The 21,286-nt window shown below is 34.6% G+C and overlaps 1 protein-coding gene and 1 long non-coding RNA gene across 4 annotated transcripts; one reads left to right on the top strand and one right to left on the bottom strand.

The window, feature by feature from the left end:
* Window positions 1-3,069: 3,069 nt before the first annotated feature.
* On the bottom strand, window positions 3,070-7,748 carry LOC133303770 (uncharacterized). The gene is made up of 3 exons (XR_009750509.1): window positions 7,427-7,748; window positions 7,243-7,342; window positions 3,070-3,295 (listed from the first exon to the last, which is right to left on the bottom strand). It is a non-coding gene; the product is annotated as an uncharacterized LOC133303770 (long non-coding RNA).
* A 4,975-nt stretch (window positions 7,749-12,723) lies between these two features.
* Window positions 12,724-21,029, top strand: LOC133303780 (lycopene epsilon cyclase, chloroplastic). Of its 3 annotated transcripts, XR_009750510.1 has the most exons (12): window positions 12,724-13,252; window positions 13,662-13,833; window positions 14,569-14,704; window positions 14,830-14,940; window positions 15,019-15,121; window positions 15,735-15,878; window positions 15,946-16,053; window positions 16,518-16,614; window positions 16,695-16,823; window positions 17,565-17,697; window positions 18,558-18,613; window positions 19,432-19,569. XR_009750510.1 is itself a non-coding variant. In XM_061503758.1 (11 exons), coding segments are annotated over exons 1-11 (1,431 nt in total). In that variant the 5' UTR covers window positions 12,724-12,955; the 3' UTR covers window positions 20,628-21,029. The 3 variants fall into 3 exon arrangements, 2 of the variants coding, with proteins under 2 accessions (XP_061359742.1, XP_061359741.1); XM_061503758.1 differs by lacking the exons at window positions 18,558-18,613; window positions 19,432-19,569 and adding an exon at window positions 20,627-21,029; XM_061503757.1 differs by lacking the exon at window positions 18,558-18,613 and having other exon boundaries at window positions 12,727-13,252; window positions 19,432-19,930.
* Window positions 21,030-21,286: the final 257 nt, after the last annotated feature.

Raw genomic sequence — 21,286 nt, 5'->3', positions numbered from 1 at the left:
TATTTTTTTATGCAGCATTAATAGGACTAACAATTACCCATGTAAAAAATAGTGGGATATAAAATAAAAGAAAAGTAGAGGTATTTTTTACTCATAATATACAACAAAAGAAAAGTAGTGGGACATTAAATGAGCTGTCTGCCACCAAAAAAATTTAAAAAGTTTTTCCACCATTACAAAGTTAAAAATTCAAATTCAAAATTCAAATTTAAACATAAATTTGAAATTTAAAAGAGTTGAGTTATTATTAATTTGAAAATTTCAATATAGAAAGGAGTGGTGCATTGAATGAGTTGTCTGTCACCGCAAATTGTTCACTTAATTTCCATTTATTTTATTTCGATTTGTAGATTACATTTTATATTTTTTAATTTCAACTATTGACTAAAGAAGGAAAGTTTTCAAATGACATATTTTCCAATAAATATTGTAAATATACTTAACTATTTACATATTTTCCAATAAATATTGTAAATATTGTAATCATTTGGTAACTTGGCGCTGAGTTAGTGGGATTGGATATGTGTTCGATTCTCGCTGAATGCATTCTTGGAGAGGGGGCTGAACCTTTAGCCATCACTGTTCTCCCGCACTCCGAATTAGTCCCATAGCCGGCTCAAAGAGTCGAAGCTCGTGGGGATACCGGAGGGAGCCAACTCGTCTCAAAGAGATAATTAGGGTTGGGTAACTCCAAAAAAAAGAAAGTAATGAGTTATTAATACAATTGTCTACCACTAAAAAATGTTGAACTATTTTTCCACCTATATCAATTTAAAATTCGAATTTCAAAATAGTAGTAGGATATAAATAAAAATATTTTCTACTAATAAATGCTTTTTTTTTTGGAGTTACCCAACCCTAATTACCTCTTTGAAATGCTGAACTCTTTTCCCACATATATCAAGTTTGAATGTCAAAATTTAAAAAATAATGAGATTTTAAACATAAAAAAATGATATTAATCATAAAAAAATGATTAAATAATTTTAAATATGTTTATGTTAAATATGTTTTTAAAAATTACTTGTACGAAAACATTTTAATCAAAGAATGCCACCTTTTAATTATATTGGACGATTTCCTAAACTATTATTCCTCAAATTACGCAACGTTATTAAATCTGAGATGTAATTAATTCCAACGCTGAGTAAACAGTAGCTTCGATGCAGCGTTTTGATGACAGATGGTCCCCAGCACACAGTCGTTCCAAATTCAAATTTAAATTCCCAAAATTACATGTAGAAAGAAACGGAAAGAAATAACGTGTTAAGATTTGTTGACATATAAATTTGCTTAGAAGTAGGATTTTATAATCGATATTTCCAAAACAATATGCTATCAGTTGTTAGGATGTGTTTTTTGAAATATTCAATGGGCCAGATCATAATTTTCCTTTAGTGAATCATTGTTTGAGTAAAATTAAACTTTTAAAATACGAACCAAAGTATAATCAATGATTAGATTAATAAAAAAGAATTGTTTTTTCTCTGAACCATTCTAATTTTTTTGCCAACAAAACAATTGTTTCTCCGAGACCCAACACACTCATAATGAAAATTTTAATCTAATAAAAAAGAAAACTTTGTGTACGAGTGTGTGGAACCTTTGTATTTTTGCTGATAATTGGATCGGTTGAGCAAAAATACAAGCAAGGCAAAAAAAAATGTATCTTTTTTGGGAAAATAGTACCGAGAAAGTAAGTAAAAAATATTTGATCTACTTTTTTGGACTATTCTTTCTACTTAAACGCGGAACCAATCTACTTAAATGGGGAACCGATTCCACATTACTTTTATTATAATATAGTGATGTTAAAGGTATATAATATAAAAATTATTGAAGATTGAATTTATAGAATACTCTACTTATATAGGAAGAGCGTGTTGGGTATGGCTCATACTTCACATGATGATGTTGGCCCTAATTGTCGGGGTCAGCAGAAAGGCAACTGGGGTCTTGCTCCCAGGTGAGCGGGCGGGGGTCTGGGGGGCAGCGCCCCCTGGCCCGTAGAGGCTAGGTAATGTTTAGGCCTCTGTTTCTATTGTAATTTTCTTAGCAGTTTGGGCTTGGGCCCATGAATAGCTGCTGTTAGGGTTTCTTGTAATCCTATTTATATTTGCCTTGTAAACCGAGAGACTTGTAACGAGTGGCGGTGAGGTGAATATAGTACAGACAAGCTGGACGTAGCCTATATTGGGTGAACCAGGGTAAATCATCGTGTCAATCTCTCTACTCTTATCTTTTTTTCTGTTTTCTCGATTCTGTGTGATTGTCGATTTCCAACAGAGCGGAAACTTTTTTGAATATATCTCACGAATCCACTTTGGTACATCTTTTTACCAAATGGATTTTTTTTATTTCTATCCTTGTTTTTTTTTTATTTCCCTTCATGTCCCATAATTTTACCTCTTTTGGCATGAATGTACATATATCTACTGCACAAAAGATTTTCTTAGGAAGAGCACCCTCGTATAGTCGTACTTATAATTATAAGGGATCTTATATTTTGATTTTAACGAAGGGAAGGGAACACCCCTTTGCATACCATAGCTTGTAACAATATTTCCTCTCTCTTCTTTAATGAGCTAAAAAAAACATGAAATAGTGTTACTCTTTTATTATCCACCCTAATAGAAAATTAAACATGGCACACTAAACATGGTTGATTTTGATTAAATCAAATTTACGAGTCTACCTGTAACACCCCGTAGTACTCCGGTTGTTAACATCCATAATATTTAGCATACACAGCGGAAGACTTTATTTTAAAGAATAATAAAGCGTTTTATAAAATACGAGTAAACTTTTTCCAAAATATTTTCTAAAACATTTTCAAGCGTTCATCTGATATATTGCTTGCATTAGCGTATCATTAACGTCTAAGTCTACTAATTAAAACCATTGGCCATATCAATTGACCGTTGACCATCCGGATATGACCTTAAGTATCATTCCTGACAGAGTCTCGCGGACAACATAACGGCTATAATTCGGATAACTATCTGATAGATACAATAATTAAACAGACAGCTCGCAAATCCAAATAACTGAATACATACATAAAGGCTATATAAATTTCAAAACGTTAAAGCATCAGTAAATAATCCACGACTCCAATACTACAGTCATGAGCCAAAGTAAATACATAACATAATCTCAATATAAGATAATTGGACATGTTAATGATTATACATGTCACCACACAGTCTAGTCATAATATAAATAATTAGCAGCATCATCAACTACTCCAAGGCGGGGGCTTTGCCTCTAGAAGCATCACCGCTACTCTGAGTACCTGAAATGATGTCCCCAAACGGGGTGAGATAACCACATCTCAGTAAACTCAAGGTTCTTAGAGAATCCTCTAATCCCCTGAGCCCACTTCCTGCATGACAAGTCAGATATAAAGCATATATAACAAACATACAGCATAAACATAGCATCATCATATCGTCCTTGTGTAACCCCAGGGTCAAAGCCATAGACGGTTACACATGTGTGACTCCAGGGTCAAGCCATAGACAGTCAACATAACCTATGTATGAAATAGCTCCCAAAGTCAAGTCATAGGCAGCCTACATACCTTAATCACTGGCCAGGATCCTCATAACATATATCATCAGTGCATCATCATAACATCAAGATCATATAACATCTATATGAATGTGAATGAATGCACATATATAGTATACCACATACTTTCATACAATATAACCATAATGCCCACCATCATGGTGGAGCCACAAGAGAGAGGAGCAACCAGAACCGGGAGCTTACCTCACTGAGCATATCAAGCCCAACTCCAATATTATATTTATGCTCCAATACAATTCTCAAGTGCAAGGTTCTCTAGGCACACCTAGAGTAGGAATCATTCACATCATTAATTACATAGTAATTAATCAAGTCATATACAAGACTTAACCATTTAATGATTCCACTTTCCATACTTATATGCCAATAATATGCATTTTACAAGTCTCGACCAATTATTACATAATTACGTATTTTTGTGCATTATTACCTTCAACTTCAATCTTCAATCACTTACATAACTTAGAATCACATTTTAGGCTTACTTAGTTAACTTAGATTATTTTCACTCATCCAAGCCATATATATGAAAGAAACTGACCTTGAAGGTCGAGGCACGTGAGAGGGAAAAACAAAATTTTTCGAGCGGAATAACACATACCATATCAAGAAATATGCTTTAGGGCATGGATGTTACCTTGTTTGCTTTCCAAAACTGGAGGATGATCAAGATGAGGCTTGAAGATGCAAGCCCTCTAATGTTGATCCACACCACCCTTTGTCAAGACGGAAGAACTCTTCTTCAAGGCCACCAACGAAAACACCAATGGAGGCAAGCTATGCGCCCAATGTGTGAAGGAGGAGGCTAGGTCAAGGTGTTTAGAAGAGTGAATATTCAGCAAGAATAGACACAAAAGTGGCGCATGGTTTTCTTTGAAAAAGGCTAGGTTATTTCGAAACTCTCTTAAGAAAAACCTAAAAAGGAACCCACAAGGAAATGAGAGAATGAGTTAATTAAAAATCTAATTTTCTTCACTCAAATAAGGCCCTATATATGGCGCACACTAGGGGAATGAGTGGAGTTGTTGCAAAATTCAAATCTTGTCAACAACCTCCTCTCACATCCTCATGATATCAAGTGAATATCTCAACAAGAATCTGACTCAACAACCATCATATGGCCAGCCATATGGTGCGCCCCACTTGGCCTCATAACAGTCCAGATACATTGAACAGTTGCATTCAAACTTGAACCAACTGTCTCACTTATTCTCTCAACAAACCAAATCTGACTGGAGCTCATTTGGTTGATCCTATGACCATCATCAGATACCTTAATCAGCGCCCCATATCCTCACTAGAAGATTCTCAAAGATCTCCTCTTGATATTTGGGATTTGTTCCAACAAGATCTTATCTTATCCTTTTGTTATGAAACAACTTTTCATAGCCAATTCAAATTCGAATTCAAACATTTGAATTCAAACGTTCAAATATTTAAATTTTAAATTCAAATTCAAATTCCAAATTCAAATTCAAATTTCAAAATTCAAAATTCAAAATTTCAAATTTCAAATTTCAAATTTCAAATTTCAAATTCAAAATTCAAAATTCGAATTTCAAAATTCAAATTCAAATTTCAAATCAAATTTCAAATTTCAAATTCAAAATTCAAAATTTAAACATTTGATAATTAATTTAACTAATTAAATTAATTAGTAATGTCTTGGACCATCCAAGCCCATTAACTAACCATGCGCCCTTTTTTCCTTTTGGTGGGCTTCCAAACTTCTTCTTGGGCTAACAACCATTATTAGGACCAATACCTTTAATGCTATATTGTCATGACAATAAGGTGTTAGTGTGTGACCCATTAGGCCCAACATAGCCACTGACATAAATGGGCTTGGGCCCAATAAGCCCACAACCCATCTAATGACAACACAGAGCACTAGCAATGCTTTGTTGCCCCAGAGCTAGTTAGGTTAATGACATAATCATCCTATTACACATATTTGGTTGCCGTATGTATTTCCTTTCGTCTCGGTTACCTTCCCATAAAACCTAGGGTAAGGAAACGTATCAACCCTTGCGGTTTAGGGTAAGCTTTATTCGAAATAGGGAATCTTCAATTTACTGACTCTAAAGGCAGATCATCTCATGATCTCTTTTACTATGCATAGATTCCCGAGTCCATGTAAATGTCATCCCGATTTCTCCAGTTTACAGATAACCTAATCTCTCATAGAGATCTGACGAATTCCTTCAGCTTATCACCCTAGCCCTGTGCTCTTTCAGGACAAGCCCAACAGTATACCTATGAGTCTCCATGTTTCAGGCAGACGAGGTATACAGTCAAAGCATGCCTTCTAGAACACAATCTAGGTAATAACTTCTGGTCTAAGGAAAGACATACCCAAATATAAAGAGACTACTCTAATGATACTCTCTGTGAGATTTCCTCATAGAGTCTCTTTTGTGGGTATGTTCAGTGCGAGCTATACCGTTATAGATCCACCCACGACTTTAGCTAAGACATCTCCATATCTGTAGCTCATGAGGTCTTTACCTTGCATCCGAATACAAGTAGATAAGTCGTGCTAGTCTTACCCGAGATCACTGATCCCCATTCTCAGTGTCTCTAGACTAGGAACATAAAATTAGGAATAAACATCCAATATCCTTGAATCCTCATGATCGTGATCTTATCACAGATACTCAAGAGATACCTATTCTATTCCAAGGGGTTTATCCAGTTAACAGTAATATCGAGACAAAATATGAAACAGGATAAATAGTGCTTTTATTTATTTGCGACAATACAAAGGTCTACATCTATCTCCTTATTTAATCATAAGATTGTCTCTAGGACACCCAAATACTAACAATATATACTTATTATAAGTTACTAAGGGGTTCCTATAAGCCCACTTAGCCTAAATCTCACTTTTACGATTTTCTCATATCTATGCATGCTTCTGTTTTCCAGTCACTGTGCAGAACTCATTGGTTATAAAATTCTCATCTTTTAGTATGTTATTCTAGACTCAATTACCTTTCTAACAAGGTATCACACACCATAATCAGAGCTATATAGATCATGTTATGATTTTTGAAAGTTCAACTAACAAATCTGTTTTTAGGCAGTGCAGGGAATCCCAACATCCCTCACTGTTTTCGTCCCTATGAGAGTTTCAGAAATATTATCTCTCTCAAATTTTAATATGTTGTATTAGACACTTGTAGCTTTAATTCGAGGTATCATAAGCTTAATTTGAGTAAGTAATGAGAGAGATATGAATTTTACAAGTTGGACCTTTAGAATTGTCCCTGCACTATGCGAGTTTGGGCAGTCTGGACTCAAATTTACTTTCTGGACAAGTAACAACACATAATACTTTCAAAGTTTAGGAAAAAATAAATGACATCTCTATCTTTAACATGAGGTATCATGAGCTTCATTTGACCAAGGGATGAGGGAGATATCACCCTCCCAAGTTAGGGTATAAACTAAGATTTTTAAGCTTATTTCATTGTCTTTTCTGTAACTAATTAGTCCCAATACTTAATTAATCTACTAATCCATGATTACTTTTTTTTAACACAAGTACTCCACCTTATACTCAAGAGATCAGAATCATCATGTGTCTTTTTTAGGATTCAAGTTCATCTTTTTCATGAAATCCATACAAGGATCCAAAGATTGTACCTTTAAACATCAATTAACTATTTCTTGGTTCAAAACTCACACCTTTAGCTCCAATCTTCACTTTGTACCAACAAGGATGATCCTTTAAACAACAACACACCTTCAAAAATATGCTCAAGAATTAGAGCTCAAGAACACAAGAGAGAAAGATAAGATTTTTCAAAAAAAAGTTTAGGAAACTTACACAAAACTCAAGAGAATCAAGCACACAAGTGATGCTCTTCAAGAGAACTAAAAAACACAACTCCATAACTCCTTGAACCTTCAAAGCCATGGCTGTTCACGAGGATATTGACCACAAAATTTTCTTCACACCATGAGAATGCTATGGTTGTGAAGAGGTGAGTGAGGAGAACAAGTTTGGTGAAGGAAAATTGTTGATTTGGAGAGGTTTTGGAGGAGAGATTCTAGAGAGAAGTTAGAGAAAAGTTTGAAACTCCAATTTTAGAAAGAAGACTACACTTACTAGCTTTTCTTAGTACCCTAAGGCTGACATGGATTTTAGAGGAAATATAATGAAAATGCTTGATATGAATGTGAAGAAGTCATCGACCAAATAGCCAAGGAATTGGCTAATGAATTGTCTAGTTTGCTTCCACCCCATTTGTTAACTTTCTTTAGCTATTAAATCATTTTATTTCAATTGATTACCTTCCACTAAAACTTGATGCATCAGCCAAACAAGAAAAGCAAGAGGGAACAAGTCCACTCACGTAAAGGAAAAGAAGACAAAGCTTTGATAATTAATGGAGGGACCAACTTTGATAAATAATGAAAGACACTAAGTCCCACTCCACATGGCTCTACATGGGCTGATCATGCATCAAAAGTAAGGCAAATCAGATTTTTACTTAATTCATCACCAATAAAACTAGTAACCTTAGAAACTAGTTAATTACTAGACTAGCAATTTTGAGATGTAACACAATATCAATTCATCCTCATCCTACCAGAACTTTCCTAATATACTTATACTTAAGCATCATAATATACGTGTCACAAGCTTTCCAAAGATATATTATAAGCCTTATTCTGACAAGTACAACCCAAGTTACGTCCGCCGTAAGTAGTAAGCTGTAAATCCAACATCACTTGAACAAGGTCGCAGACTATTAAATTTTTCTGGAATGATATACTGCCCATTTTATACTTTAATATTTATGAAAAATACTAGATATCTTTATCTTTAATTTGGCACAAGAATCGTCTCGTTTCGTTAAGTAACGAAGGAGATATGAATTTCGCAAACTCACTGTTGTTTGCTGTAAAAACTATGACGGGAATGAACAATACTCACTGATTTTTTTTTAAAACTTTAACGTGAGCTCCTAAAATTCTCATATTTTAGGACAAGAAATTAGACATCCTACGGTTCAATTTGGTACCTCACACACTCAATTTGATTAAGAAATGAGTAAGATATGATTTATTTAAAACTGAACTCACTACTAAGTAAAATTATGACAACATCGTCAATTTTACTTCCATACGTTTTTACACTAAATTGTCCAAGTAATTTGAACTTTGTTCTCTTATCTACATATAACTTCACTTTAATATTTTTGGTCTAATTATGACTTGTTAGGCATATATTGGATTTTCATTCCATTTTCTCATCTTTTTTTCGTTTTGGGATTTTACCGGCTGTTTCTACCGCCCGGTAAAAGTGACTTTTCAGAAATACCCCAATATGGGTATCAATCTTCACCATTTCATATTCTAACCTCTTTCATGATATTTATATCATTAAATTAGCTCTCTATTTCAGATTTGCTAGATTGGGACAATTTCACAGACTTTTACTGTGTCAACAGTTAAAAATAACAGTTGAAAACTCAACTGTTTAGAATACCCTTAATATGGGTATCAAAATTCTTAGAATTTCATTCTCATTCTGTTTATGACCATAAGATCCTCATCATAACCCTCTAATGTAAAAGTCATAAAATTAGGGTTATTATACTACAACGGTTGCTTCAATTTTTATCAGATGATCAGTGGCGGACTCAAAAATTTTTATTTGTGTCTACACATTTAGTGGCTGCCTCTCGGAAAAAAATTAAAGAAAAATTTAAAGGCATAAAAAACAAAAGAATAAAAACAAGAAAATGAGTCAACTTCTCCGTTTGACAAGCTTTGGCTTTAAGTCAGCACCAATGATGTCTGGATATTGAGCAATTATAGAGGGAAGTGATGTTCGCCTAATATTAAACTCTTCAACGGATTTGACATTTGGTTTCACCTTCTCCTCCAGCCCAAATCCAAGAATATAAGGTCATTTCTCTATCAATAGTGGCTAATCTTCGAATTCAGCCAGACATCTAGGACAGACATTAGAGGTAGCCAAATGTCTTTGCATTCTTCTCAGGTTAGTTAAAATATTCTCCCCCAAGAGCATCCAAAGGAAGGTCTTCACTCTAGGGGGACCCCCCATTCCCACACAGTGTTCCAGTGTAACTGACTTCCCTCCTCATCATTATTGTACAACATGTTAAATGCTGATCTTGTTGAGAACCCACCATCTTGGGATAAGTCCCAGATAATTATGTCTTCTTCATCAATAAGACTGGGGGGACAAAAACCAGCAATGGCGCTCAGTGTTTCCTGTGAGACTAGATGCCCAAACAACTGCCAATTCCAATCACCATTAGGATCCACCATCTCAGCTACTTCCTTTTTTACCTTTTTTCTTCATTATAAAAAAAAAGATTTTTTCATTATAAGAGCTTTTCTCAAAATCTGTTTGGCCAAGCTTATGCTTATAAGTAGTTTCTAGCTTAAAAAAAATGATCCAAACAGGCACTTAGCGTGCCTCTTTCTCTTTGTGCTACTCAAACAAGTAGTAGGAAGAATAACGAGAGAAAATCATAGTATTGAGAAATGTAATGGATTCTACATTTTTTAGCATCTTTGAATAGAAGTTTCATGCATCTCATAATATCGACTGAGTTATATAATATCCTTGTGATCAATCTTTTTGACCATGAATGAATCAACATCAACATCAACATCAACAACACCTTTATCCCAAATTAATTGGGGTCGGTGGTAGATGAACCCACATGAAAGATACAAAACGGATGATAAATTAATTAAGGGAAAACTACTCTTATGCTACATGTGATAACTTTCTCTCCTACACATCCTTCGATAACTGTGCCACCTTTTTCTTTTCTTTTCTTTTTATTTTTCAGGTAGTGGAGCCCACAAATTTATCTCTATGACATGAGATAACTTATCTCTTTTAACATGAGATTAATAAAACCCATTAATTAATAATATCATCTACGTACATAAAATGTCTGTAAGATCTAGTTTTTGGGCGCTATCACACGCTAAATAAGTGCAAAATACTTGTAGTGCATGCTAAACAAAGGCAAAATCAGTTGTTGTGTGCACTAAAGCGTGCTAAAACCCGCTACACGCTCCTAGACTCTAAAACGTGTTGTGCCAGCTTCTTTAATTTCTCTTTTACCCCTTTAGGCTTATGTGAGCCACTTGTTATAGGATTTTAGACTACTGTAGGACCTTTTTAACCAAGATAATCTTTATAACTAAGGAGATAGACGTTAATGAGCATAAGATGAATTTGTTAAGTAAAAAGAAAAAGTTTATTTACATTTTTGCCATAACAACCTTTTATTTCACAATCTTACACATCATGAGATTATCTTAATGCTAAGTGAGTAATTAAGGATTAATTCTAGCTGTGTTTAATACAATAACTCAGTTAAATACACCAGGTGCACACATGATATTACTTTACCCAATACTTGAAAACTTGGTGGTTGTAAGTAAGGTTTCCAAGCACCCATGAAGCTTAGCGAGTAATGAAAATTGTTGAGCAGCTAGCAATATGGAAATAGGTCATAATGGTAATGACCAAATCAGGATAAATTGAGTTTGCACTTCTCTTAACCCTTACTATTTAAATTATATAACTTTAACTCTTTATTGGATATCTTATATGTGCTAGCATCGACGGTATATTTGTGATAATTTGTAAGAAATATATTATCTTTATTTACCATGGATCCCTTCATGTATTAAAGCTTGTATGAAAATGTTAATTTAGAAAGAAGAAGTTGGCTTTTACAAAAAGATTATAATACTGAATACATCCCCTCTTAAGTATAAAAGTCACATTCTTAAAAGCTATATCATGTGAAAAATAAAATAAAAACATCCCTAATGTGGATGCAAGTCATGTATTTATATAAAACAAAATAGATCAAAAGTGCCATGTAATACTAGGTAGTGCAAAGTACTTAAATATTCTCAAATACACCAAACATGAACTTAATTCACTACTCTTAACGAACTAATAACATGGGTAAAGCGAGAATAATAATTATGTTCAAACATAACCCAAACATTTTACCTGTGGATGAAATTTTTGCTAAATATAATCAAAATGTGCTTTGCCTGGTTCACGATTATATGACCTAAACTATAAGGGACAAACTGAATTAAACTTAAAAGAATCAATAAATGTGGAGAGCTAGGATCAAATATAGAGATGGTCTATTTGTTTGCAGAGCTCTGAAAGATTATTTTCAATGGCATTAGGGTTCTTCATGAATAAAATTGTGAAGGTAAGGATGGGACTGCTGTTAATTTGATGGCCCAATAGCAAAGGCACACTAAAAACATTAATGTGTTAGAAATATTAAAATAAAATTATTAATATGATTATCCTTATCGGTTTAATTTTTTGAATTAAATAATCCAGGATGGTTAAAGTCTATTGTTTATTATTAAAAAATGTTAGTCAGTTATTATACTGTAAAAAATAACCAATAAATTGATTATCAAAACAAAAATAACCAATAATTACAATCGGTATAAACTTTATGTTTTGCTTTCTTACAAGTGTCTATAAGTATCTGTATGGATCCCCTCTTCTTTAAGCTAAAAATTAAGTTAAACAGATTTTAAAAAAAAAACTCTTATAATGAAATTTTTTTTTAAATGAAGAAAAAAGTTAAAAGTCAAAAGTTTTTAAAAAGAGTTTTTTTTAAACTTTTATCAACTTTTCTTGAATTGTGTATTTTTTTTTAGATATGTGCATTTAAATAACTTTTAAGCTAACATTTTATATAATTAATAAATAGCTTTTAGTTTTTTTTTTACTTTAACTTATAAGTAATTTTTAGCTTAAAAAAAATCTAAACAGGCTCTAATACTATTTTTAATGATATTAATGCATTAAATAACTCTACGACATTTATACTACCTATAATAAAACCAATAATTAAATTGTTTGAACATATGTAGAATTTCTCATATGATAAGATAATTTCGTAACTCCCAAAAAAATCAACTTTTAAATTAACATGGCATTACGGCATTTGTAGTGTAATTCTTTATTATGCGCGGCTCTGCGAGCGACTCGTTTCCGATAAGGCAACCTTTCAAAAAATCTACCCAATCCGAGAAGTCCACGTGGAAATATCGGATGACTATCTCAGCAAATTACGACGTACCATATGATACCATATCCCTCTTCCTCTGAGGCTGAAACTGCTAACCCCCGGAGAGAGAAAGAGTGAGAGATCGTAATGCGAGGGACGTCGTCGTTTTAAGACTCGAGTTAATGAAAGTACAGGCTTGGTGGTTGGGAGTAGTTGCTTAAATGCCTTGGTGAGGAGCAAGGAGTGATTAAAAGCAGTGCCGTAAACCCAAAAACGACAAAAAAAAAATCCCAACGATAATGGAGTGCGTTGCAACGAGAAACTTGGCGGCAATGGCGTTTTGCATAAGCCCTTCTTCGAGGTTGCGGTTACGAAGGAAGAAGCTGCTTTCGTTGTTCGGTTGGCATAACCGTCACTCGCATTCGCACTGTGTGAAGGTTGAAGCCAAAGCCGGCGCAGGGAGCGAGAGTTGCGTGGCCACCAAGGAGAACTTCGCCGACGAGGAAGATTACGTTAAGGCCGGTGGCTCCGAACTCGTTTTCGTCCAAATGCAGCGGAAGAAATCCATGGAAATGCAATCCAAGCTTTCGGATAAGGTTTTTGCTTCTCACCTCTGTTTCCTTGTTTATTTTGTTTCTTGAGCTTCACAGGATAAGGTTTTAGGCTTTGTTTTTTGTGTGTGTTGGTTTTAGGTTATTATATCTGCTCTCTGTTGTTTGAATTTTCATCTTGAGATGCTGCAGATAAAGAAGTGTTTGAATTTAAGACATGTTGATATTTAATATTTTAATTGTATGGATGAAGTTTGAGGTTTCTTATGGCATCTTCTTCTTTATTTCCAAGCATGATCTATCTTGCTGGTAATTATCGGTAGTTTTGAAGGCATTATTTGTTAATTTTCATGCACTGATGCATCGGTTTTGAGGTTTATGGAGATACCTAACAAAATTGTTTTTAGAACTTATGTTTTCATTATGAGAACCTGTGCTTAACCGCTTTTTGCAGTTGCCACCTATCTCCATAGGAGATGATATACTGGATCTAGTTGTGATTGGTTGTGGTCCGGCTGGTCTTGCTCTGGCTGCTGAATCTGGCAAGTTAGGATTAAAAGTCGGGCTTATTGGTCCGGATCTCCCTTTTACAAACAATTATGGTGTGTGGGAGGACGAATTTAAAGGTATCTTTCTTGCTGCATCATTCTAGTTGCATTATCTTTATATCAGGGATGCTATTCGTTTAGATCTTATGAGTGTTGGATTCTTTGATAACAAGGTTATAAATCAACTGAGACAATACTTAAAAGAGGAAGGATTATATTATATGAATTGTCTATTACAACTGTACAAGAGCTATTTAAAGAGACTAAATGACTTAATGGGCTAATTCAAAAGAAGATTCTAGAAGAAATAATAAATAATAATAATTACAATTATTTACAACACTCCCCCTCAAGTGAGGAATAAATATTTATCATTTCCCACTTGCTAGTAGCTCTTGAAACCTTTTTTAGGGAAGTCCCTTCGTCAGAATATCAGTTAATTAACGCCCAGAAGAAATGTATGGAGTGGTGATCAAACCGCTATCAAGCTTCTCTTTGATGAAATGACGGTCGACCTCGATAGTATTCATTTCAGTTTTTCCCTTCTTTTTAGGAAACACAGAAATGGTGATCTTGGAAAATTTTCTCAGTTTCAGCAAACTTATGTTATATATGCGTAACAAATTCCATGTAAAGGAATTTATTTATGCTTCTTTATTCGGATGACCAGTGAACTCCATGACATTTTGATAGTTTTCAGTTTGGACATTTACACCCTAAAAAACAAGATATATTTTCCTTTTGACTAGAGCATAAACTTTGCTTGCTTAGTTGATATTACACATTAATGAACACTCTTCATTATAATTTTAGGTCTTGGACTTGAAGGTTGTATTGAACATGTTTGGAAGGATACTATTGTGTATCTTGATAATAAGGATCCCATTTTAATTGGACGTTCTTATGGGCGTGTCAGTCGGCATCTGCTTCATGAGGAATTGTTAAGAAGGTAAAACTGTTGGCGATATATTTAGTAACAATATTATTTGCTAATAATCATAATTTAAATTCCTAGTAAAAAATATTTTATATATTTACTTTTGTAGATTTATGATTCATATTAATTTTCCCTAGGTGTGTCGAGTCAGGTGTGTCATATCTTAACTCAAGAGTAGAAAGGATTGTTGAGGCTAGCAATGGTCATAGTCATGTTGTCTGTGAATATGATATTGTAGTGCCCAGCAGGTATGATATAATTGCGTGCTTTTAAAAATTTTATCCACTTATCTATTATATGTTGAAACTTCTGACATGTTATTATAGGCTTGTTACTGTTGCATCAGGAGCAGCTTCAGGGAAACTGTTGCAGTATGAGGTAGGGGGTCCAAAGGTGTCTGTCCAAACAGCTTATGGTGTGGAAGTTGAGGTAGGAGCCTAGCTCTATAGCTGTCACCTTATGGCTCTTGGCTCCCATTAAAAATATCTTACATTCAACTTTAAGTGTATAGTGTCTCTTCTCTTATTTCCTAAAGCTCCAGATTTCTCATGTCCTGCGTCTGTTTAGATGTGTTACCCAGGAAAATCCCTTGTTTTGTTTGGTTAATATGATTGAGCTGTTGTACTGTATAATGGAAGCAGTCTGGTGACAAGCTACTGTTTTCATTATCTTTGACTGCTTGGTGTCAGTACAATTTTACGAATCATATAGTTTATAAAGTCTGTTTAAATCAGATCATTATTGGTGCTTTTTTTTTTGTGATGCATTTTTAATAACAATGCAGTATATAATATAAATCTGTTTAAAGCAAATCAATTATTTTTGCATATCTGCAAAGTGCAAAATGGCAATATCAGAAATAACACAATAATGTTTTTGTTGAACAAGTCAGAGGAATTGTTCCAAGTCTAGGTAGTCTGTAAATATTAGTCTATCTTCTTCTCTCTCTTTAACCGTATAACATTTATTTTTTAATTAAATTTTTTGAAATATAAAAAATTTAATAGCTATTAATAATGACATTTTTTGGTTACAATTTTAGGTGGAAAACAATCCTTATGATCCAAGCCTTATGGTTTTCATGGATTACAGAGACTACATGAAGCAAAATGTTCAATGTCTAGAAGCAAATTATCCAACATTTCTTTATGCGATGCCCATGTCTCGTACAAGAGTGTTCTTTGAGGTTTGCTCAATGTTTTTCATTGTGTATCACAGTTCTGTTTGCATTTATGTAAAAATGCCAATTGCAGGAAACCTGTTTAGTGTCAAAAGATGCCATGCCTTTTGATTTATTAAAGAAAAAGCTCTTTTCAAGATTAAATACGATGGGGATCAGAATTACAAAGACTTATGAAGAGGTAAAGGCAATGGAAATTCTATTCGATTGTTAATTACTTATTTGTGATATATATATATGTGTGTGTGTTTATATTTATATAGCATGAAAGAAGGGCACATCCTTCTGCTCATTTATATTGTTAAATGACCATTCAATCCAATTCTTAGATATCTTATTCTTACAAAACTTAACGGTTTTTGTGGCATCTATTGGTCATCAAGTTTATGCTCTTTTTTCATTCTTTTTCCACTCGAAAGCCTGTATCATAAAGGAGAACAGTTGTGGAGTTGAAATTCAGTGCGTCCCTTGATAACAGTGTCTATTATCCTCAATTTCCAGCTGTCCGTCAAGCTGTTACATTATAATTTCTGTAATAATAATATGATATGTACAAGTTCTTTTAGTGCGCCTAGGCATATCTTGCATCTGAATCTAAATTTTGAGTATCCAAATAAATACCCTTCATTTAAATATTTTATGTAGGAATGGTCTTATATTCCAGTCGGTGGATCCTTACCAAACACAGAGCAAAAGAACCTTGCATTTGGTGCAGCTGCCAGCATGGTGCATCCAGCCACAGGCATGGCATTGTCACATTTTTATTTGATGGATATGCTTAATTCAAGTTATTGCCCTTGAATATCGGTTTTTATTCAATAGGCTACTCTGTTGTGAGATCTTTGTCAGAAGCTCCAAAATATGCTTCAGCAATTGCTAGTATTTTGAAAGAAGGCCGTGAAACGGATATTATTACTCATGAAAGAAGTAAGGAGAATCTATCTATGCAAGGTAATAAAGTATACCTTAAGGTTAGAGCCTTAGGCATTGTTCTAGCTACTCACTTTAGGCCCAGTAAGTTGGGCCCTATATTATTAAGTTCACATCTAGAACCTTCTAAAGGGCATCTATGGCCGGCCATAGAGGCTCACCATTGGGATTTTCCTCTTCCTTCCCTGTTGCATTGATGCCCCTGTACAAAGACAGTGGGTTTAACATGCCTAGCCTGAAAAGGCTAGGCTAGCTAGGTGACAGCTCTCCACACCTTCTTTCACACGCTTCACAGAAGCACCCTCTCTCTAAATACCCCCTCACACATTGAAGGGGCATTTTCTTATCTATGGAACTCAAGAGCTGTTACTCTGCACAAATGTGGAGTCACCTTAGCCACCCTCACACACTTTCCCCTTGATATGCAGCACCATGGGAAACTCATGTTGAGCCTTGGTCTCTACCATTGCTACACATGGTGCCCCTAGATTGACATACTTCTCCTTCCATGGGACACATGTATGAACCTCCAAAGGATCAGGCATAAAATTAATTTCTCTAAAATTCCATAAATTATACTTATTTTGTTTCTTTGCTCAAACAGTTCTACTGACTGGCACAAAATTGTAAATAATTTTTAGATCTAGATTTTATGTATATTCCAAAATTTGAAAGCCGACGGTGTGAGACTTCATGTGGATGTGAGGTTTTCTTCTTGTATATGCATTTGAAGTTTTTTCTTTTCCTTTTTTATTCGTTCAGCTTGGAATACACTTTGGCCACAAGAAAGGAAACGGCAGAGAGCATTCTTTCTGTTTGGATTAGCGCTAATTCTGCAGCTGGACATTGAGGGCATTAGAACATTCTTTCGTACTTTCTTCTGCTTACCTAATTGGTAGGGTCTATTTCTCTTATTCATGTGATAGATGTCTAGGAGTTTTCTTTATAATGTTTTTCAAGCATAACGTGACTACGATCTCATGCATAATTTTTAAGGAGAAAATTATGTTCATGCATTGAGCTTGGCAAAGCCTTTTCCAGATTTTTAGGTTCAGCTATTGGTTATACAAATTAGGTTTCAGTCCTACATGATTGTCAAGTAGCATCTTGGCTTCAGTTGCTGAAAGCCAAAGAAATATCTCATATCATATAAGGCGAGTCTATGTTATTTGCAAAGAAGACCCTGCTTTTGTTGGCATTATACTCATGGTAGTAGCCTATCTGATACAGCATTGTTTAGACTTTACATGGCTGTCTAAATGAATTTTGACGTAAATGAAATAGTGGACCTGATCAAACACCTGAGCGGAGGCTGTAACTCAATTGTGTAATTTCAGTTCTCTTTATAAACGATCAATTCTTAACCTTGATAAGGAAGGAACCATAACCTTACAAGCTAGTAACATTTTTTTCTTACGTGTATAGTTCTTCGACATGTATGTCTATCCTATTATGGTTCTTCAACATTCTTCTCTTCTATTTCAATCTTTTTCAAGTAGATCCACAATTCTTTCAGTAACTGGCTTGAGGATGGAGGTTGATATCCCATAACAAATTTGTCCTCGTGCTGAATCCTTCTCTTCTTATCACCCATCTTACCAACTGATGCTAAGGATCAATAGTGACAGGCTAAATCATGTTTGAAAACCTAATGAGCTATCTGTAACTTATGGATTAATGCAAAATTTTACATCTACGCTGTTATGTAATGCTCTTGGAGGAATTTGTTGGATATGACTCGTACTTCTCATTCAGATGACGACCTTTGTTGATTGGGTCCCGCTCACCACCCCCGGGATCGCAAAGACTTGGTACTGTTGTGAGCCTCTGACTTATTGTATTTTCTTTTTCTTAGTAGTTTGGGTTTAGGCCCATGAATAACTGCTGTTACGGTTTCTAAATCCTATTTATATTTCCCTTGTAAACTGAGAGTGACTTTTAATACGAGTGTCGGTGAGGAGAATATAGTACGTCCAAGCTGGACTTAGCCTACATTGGGTGAATCAGGGTAAATCGTGTGTCCACTCTTCTTCCTTTTCTCTCTTTTTATTTTCGATTTATGTGTTGTGTGAAACAGTCGATTCCAACAGAATTGACATCTTGTTTCACCAACCAGAATTTGTCGCAAGGATTAAGCAAGGTTCATTTGACACAGACTAATAGCTACAAAGTTGAAACATAATTTTTGCTTCTTCATTTGTGACCGTTGTCCATTAAATGATACAAGAAAGAAAGCCGCATTTTAGATTCATTCAGTTAACCCTAATGAGATTAACCGGGTAACAACTTGTATTCGGATTATCCCATCTCTGTCCCTGGGGAAAATGCTTGTATTCAATTACTTTGCTTCAGGTTTTACTATGACCTAGAGACACCTGAAATTAAATCTGAAAATTTGTGATCCTTATGTGCTATGACGCCCTTTTCCTAAAAATATATGTAAATGTGGACCTGGTGGCATAAAGATTAATGTTTAATTTGCTTGTTGTTGGTATTAGGTAAACAAGTTTACTTTCTCGTGATAAAAACCTGACTACATTGCTTATTGTTTTATTCTATTTTTTCCCCCATTTTTTGTGATAGAAATTGCTTAAGTATGAAATGATGGCTAAATGTTTTTTCCTCACAGGATGTGGCAAGGATTTCTTGGCTCCTCTCTCTCTTCTAAGGATCTTGTATTATTTGCATTCTACATGTTCATAATAGCACCAAATAACTTGAGAATGGGTCTAGTCAGACATCTGATTTCAGATCCTACTGGGATAACTATGATAAGGGCCTACTTAACGATATAGTATGTTTCCATAACTTCTTCCCCATGTTAGGTACCCTGTATTGGGAGACAGTTTAGATTACATTAGGAGCCATAGAAGTGAGTAGTTTCTTGTATGTACATATATTTTACTAAAACCAGATGTGTTCATATGATTTTGATATCCCTTTTCTGCTATTAAATTGAAAGTGATAGATTCAAAGTTTGAACATTTTCCCGTATGTTAGTTTTTATTTGTTTTTTGTTTTTGTGTTTTTTTTTTTTTCGGGTTGATTCCAGCATAAAAGTATCATGATACTTTGTTAACTGAGATGTTTATTTTCAAGGATAAATTTGGTGAGTGCAGATAGAGGAGTCTACTAGTGCTACGTCATTACTTCTTCCATATGAAATGGAAATTCTTACACCATTCATCTCACTATTTTTCCTTAGTACTCGTTTGGTAACTATTTTCTAGCTTCTCCTCCCTTACAAGGAGAAGTTTCAGCAAATATATTTTTATAAAAGTTATTATTATTAGAAAGAATATTTTTTTTTTCCTGTATCTAAGAAGGGCTAAAGCCCAGAGAAGCAAACTAGAGAGTTAATATTGGGTTCCCCTACAGACATAAAATTCCAATTTGGATTTCCCCTAAAGACACCAATGGTAGTTCAATTGATAGCAAGAGATGTGAGTAAGTGAAAAAGAAAGAGTATCGATTCGATCTCCTTATGCAACATTTATGAGATATTTAAATATCTTCATCCCTGACTCGTACTGTATTCCGTATTCGTCCCATAGCTGGCTGAAAGAGTCGAAGCTTATAGGGATATTGAAAAGAGTTAACTCGCCTCAAAAAAGTAATTAGAGTTGAGTTAACTCCAAAAAAAGAAGTCTCTGGCATTGGGAGGACCCTAGTAGGTTATGTAACCATTATCTTCTAGCAGTACGTGTTGAGCCAACCAATTTGCATAATGGTTATCGGGACTGTTCAAATGGTGTTCCATTTTTTTGTCAGGAATTGTTTGATTCTTGTAACTATAAGATACTCCTTTTCAACAATATTTTCAGATATGATGAATGAGAGAGCACGTACAAAGTCACATTCTATAACCAACTTGATTTCAAGGCTCCAAGCAAGTTTCATACTGATGCAATTCAGCCCAAGACATATAAAAGAGACCAGTCCAGACAGGTGTGGATCCAGCCACAAGAAGGCCCAACATAGACTAAAGGGAGATTCCCAAAGTAACCCTTAACAAAATGGGACATGAGGTGGCATGGAGTTGGTTATATCTAGTGGGAGGAAAGGGAGAAGGGGAGGCATAAACTGTGACGTATCTGGGAGAGCGTAGGACCTCTACAATTGTCTCACAAATTATCTTTACAATTCTGTTAGCATTTTCTTTATGAACTGGTGTAATTTCATTTCGTTAGCATTGTATTAATTCTGAGATTGTTATAGAAGATATGAACGGTGAAATCAATGTAATATTCAGATCTCTTTTGCTTTATTATCTCTTGTTGAATACTGTGTGTTGTTAGACCTTAACAAACTGGTATCAGAGCTCCGATCTAAGAGCTCTGTGGAATGTAGTAACGCGATCAATGGAGAATCGAATGGATCTGATCGAAGAGGGAATGCGTAGAGGGTGCGTTAGACATGAAGAAATGTTGTTGAGATTGGAAGATAATGAAGCTCGACAAGCCGAAATTATTAATAGGCTGGGA

The sequence above is a fragment of the Gastrolobium bilobum genome, unplaced genomic scaffold (assembly GCF_033153095.1).
Source record: "Gastrolobium bilobum isolate Gb01-03AN ecotype WA unplaced genomic scaffold, APGP_CSIRO_Gbil_v1 utg8466, whole genome shotgun sequence".
NCBI classification, from domain to species: Eukaryota; Viridiplantae; Streptophyta; class Magnoliopsida; order Fabales; family Fabaceae; genus Gastrolobium; species Gastrolobium bilobum.
The sequence above is the reverse complement of the archived record's forward strand: the minus strand, read 5'-3'. Positions and strand labels throughout refer to the sequence as shown.

Excerpts from the sequence above, each read along its gene's own strand:
- LOC133303780 (XM_061503757.1), top strand. The coding sequence starts at position 12,956 with ATGGAGTGCGTTGCAACGAGAAACTTGGCGGCAATGGCGTTTTGCATA. Across the intron at positions 15,879-15,945 it reads GTACAAGAGTGTTCTTTGAG|GAAACCTGTTTAGTGTCAAA; the intron begins GTTTGCTCAATG and ends TGCCAATTGCAG. Across the intron at positions 16,615-16,694 it reads CATGGTGCATCCAGCCACAG|GCTACTCTGTTGTGAGATCT; the intron begins GCATGGCATTGT and ends TTTATTCAATAG.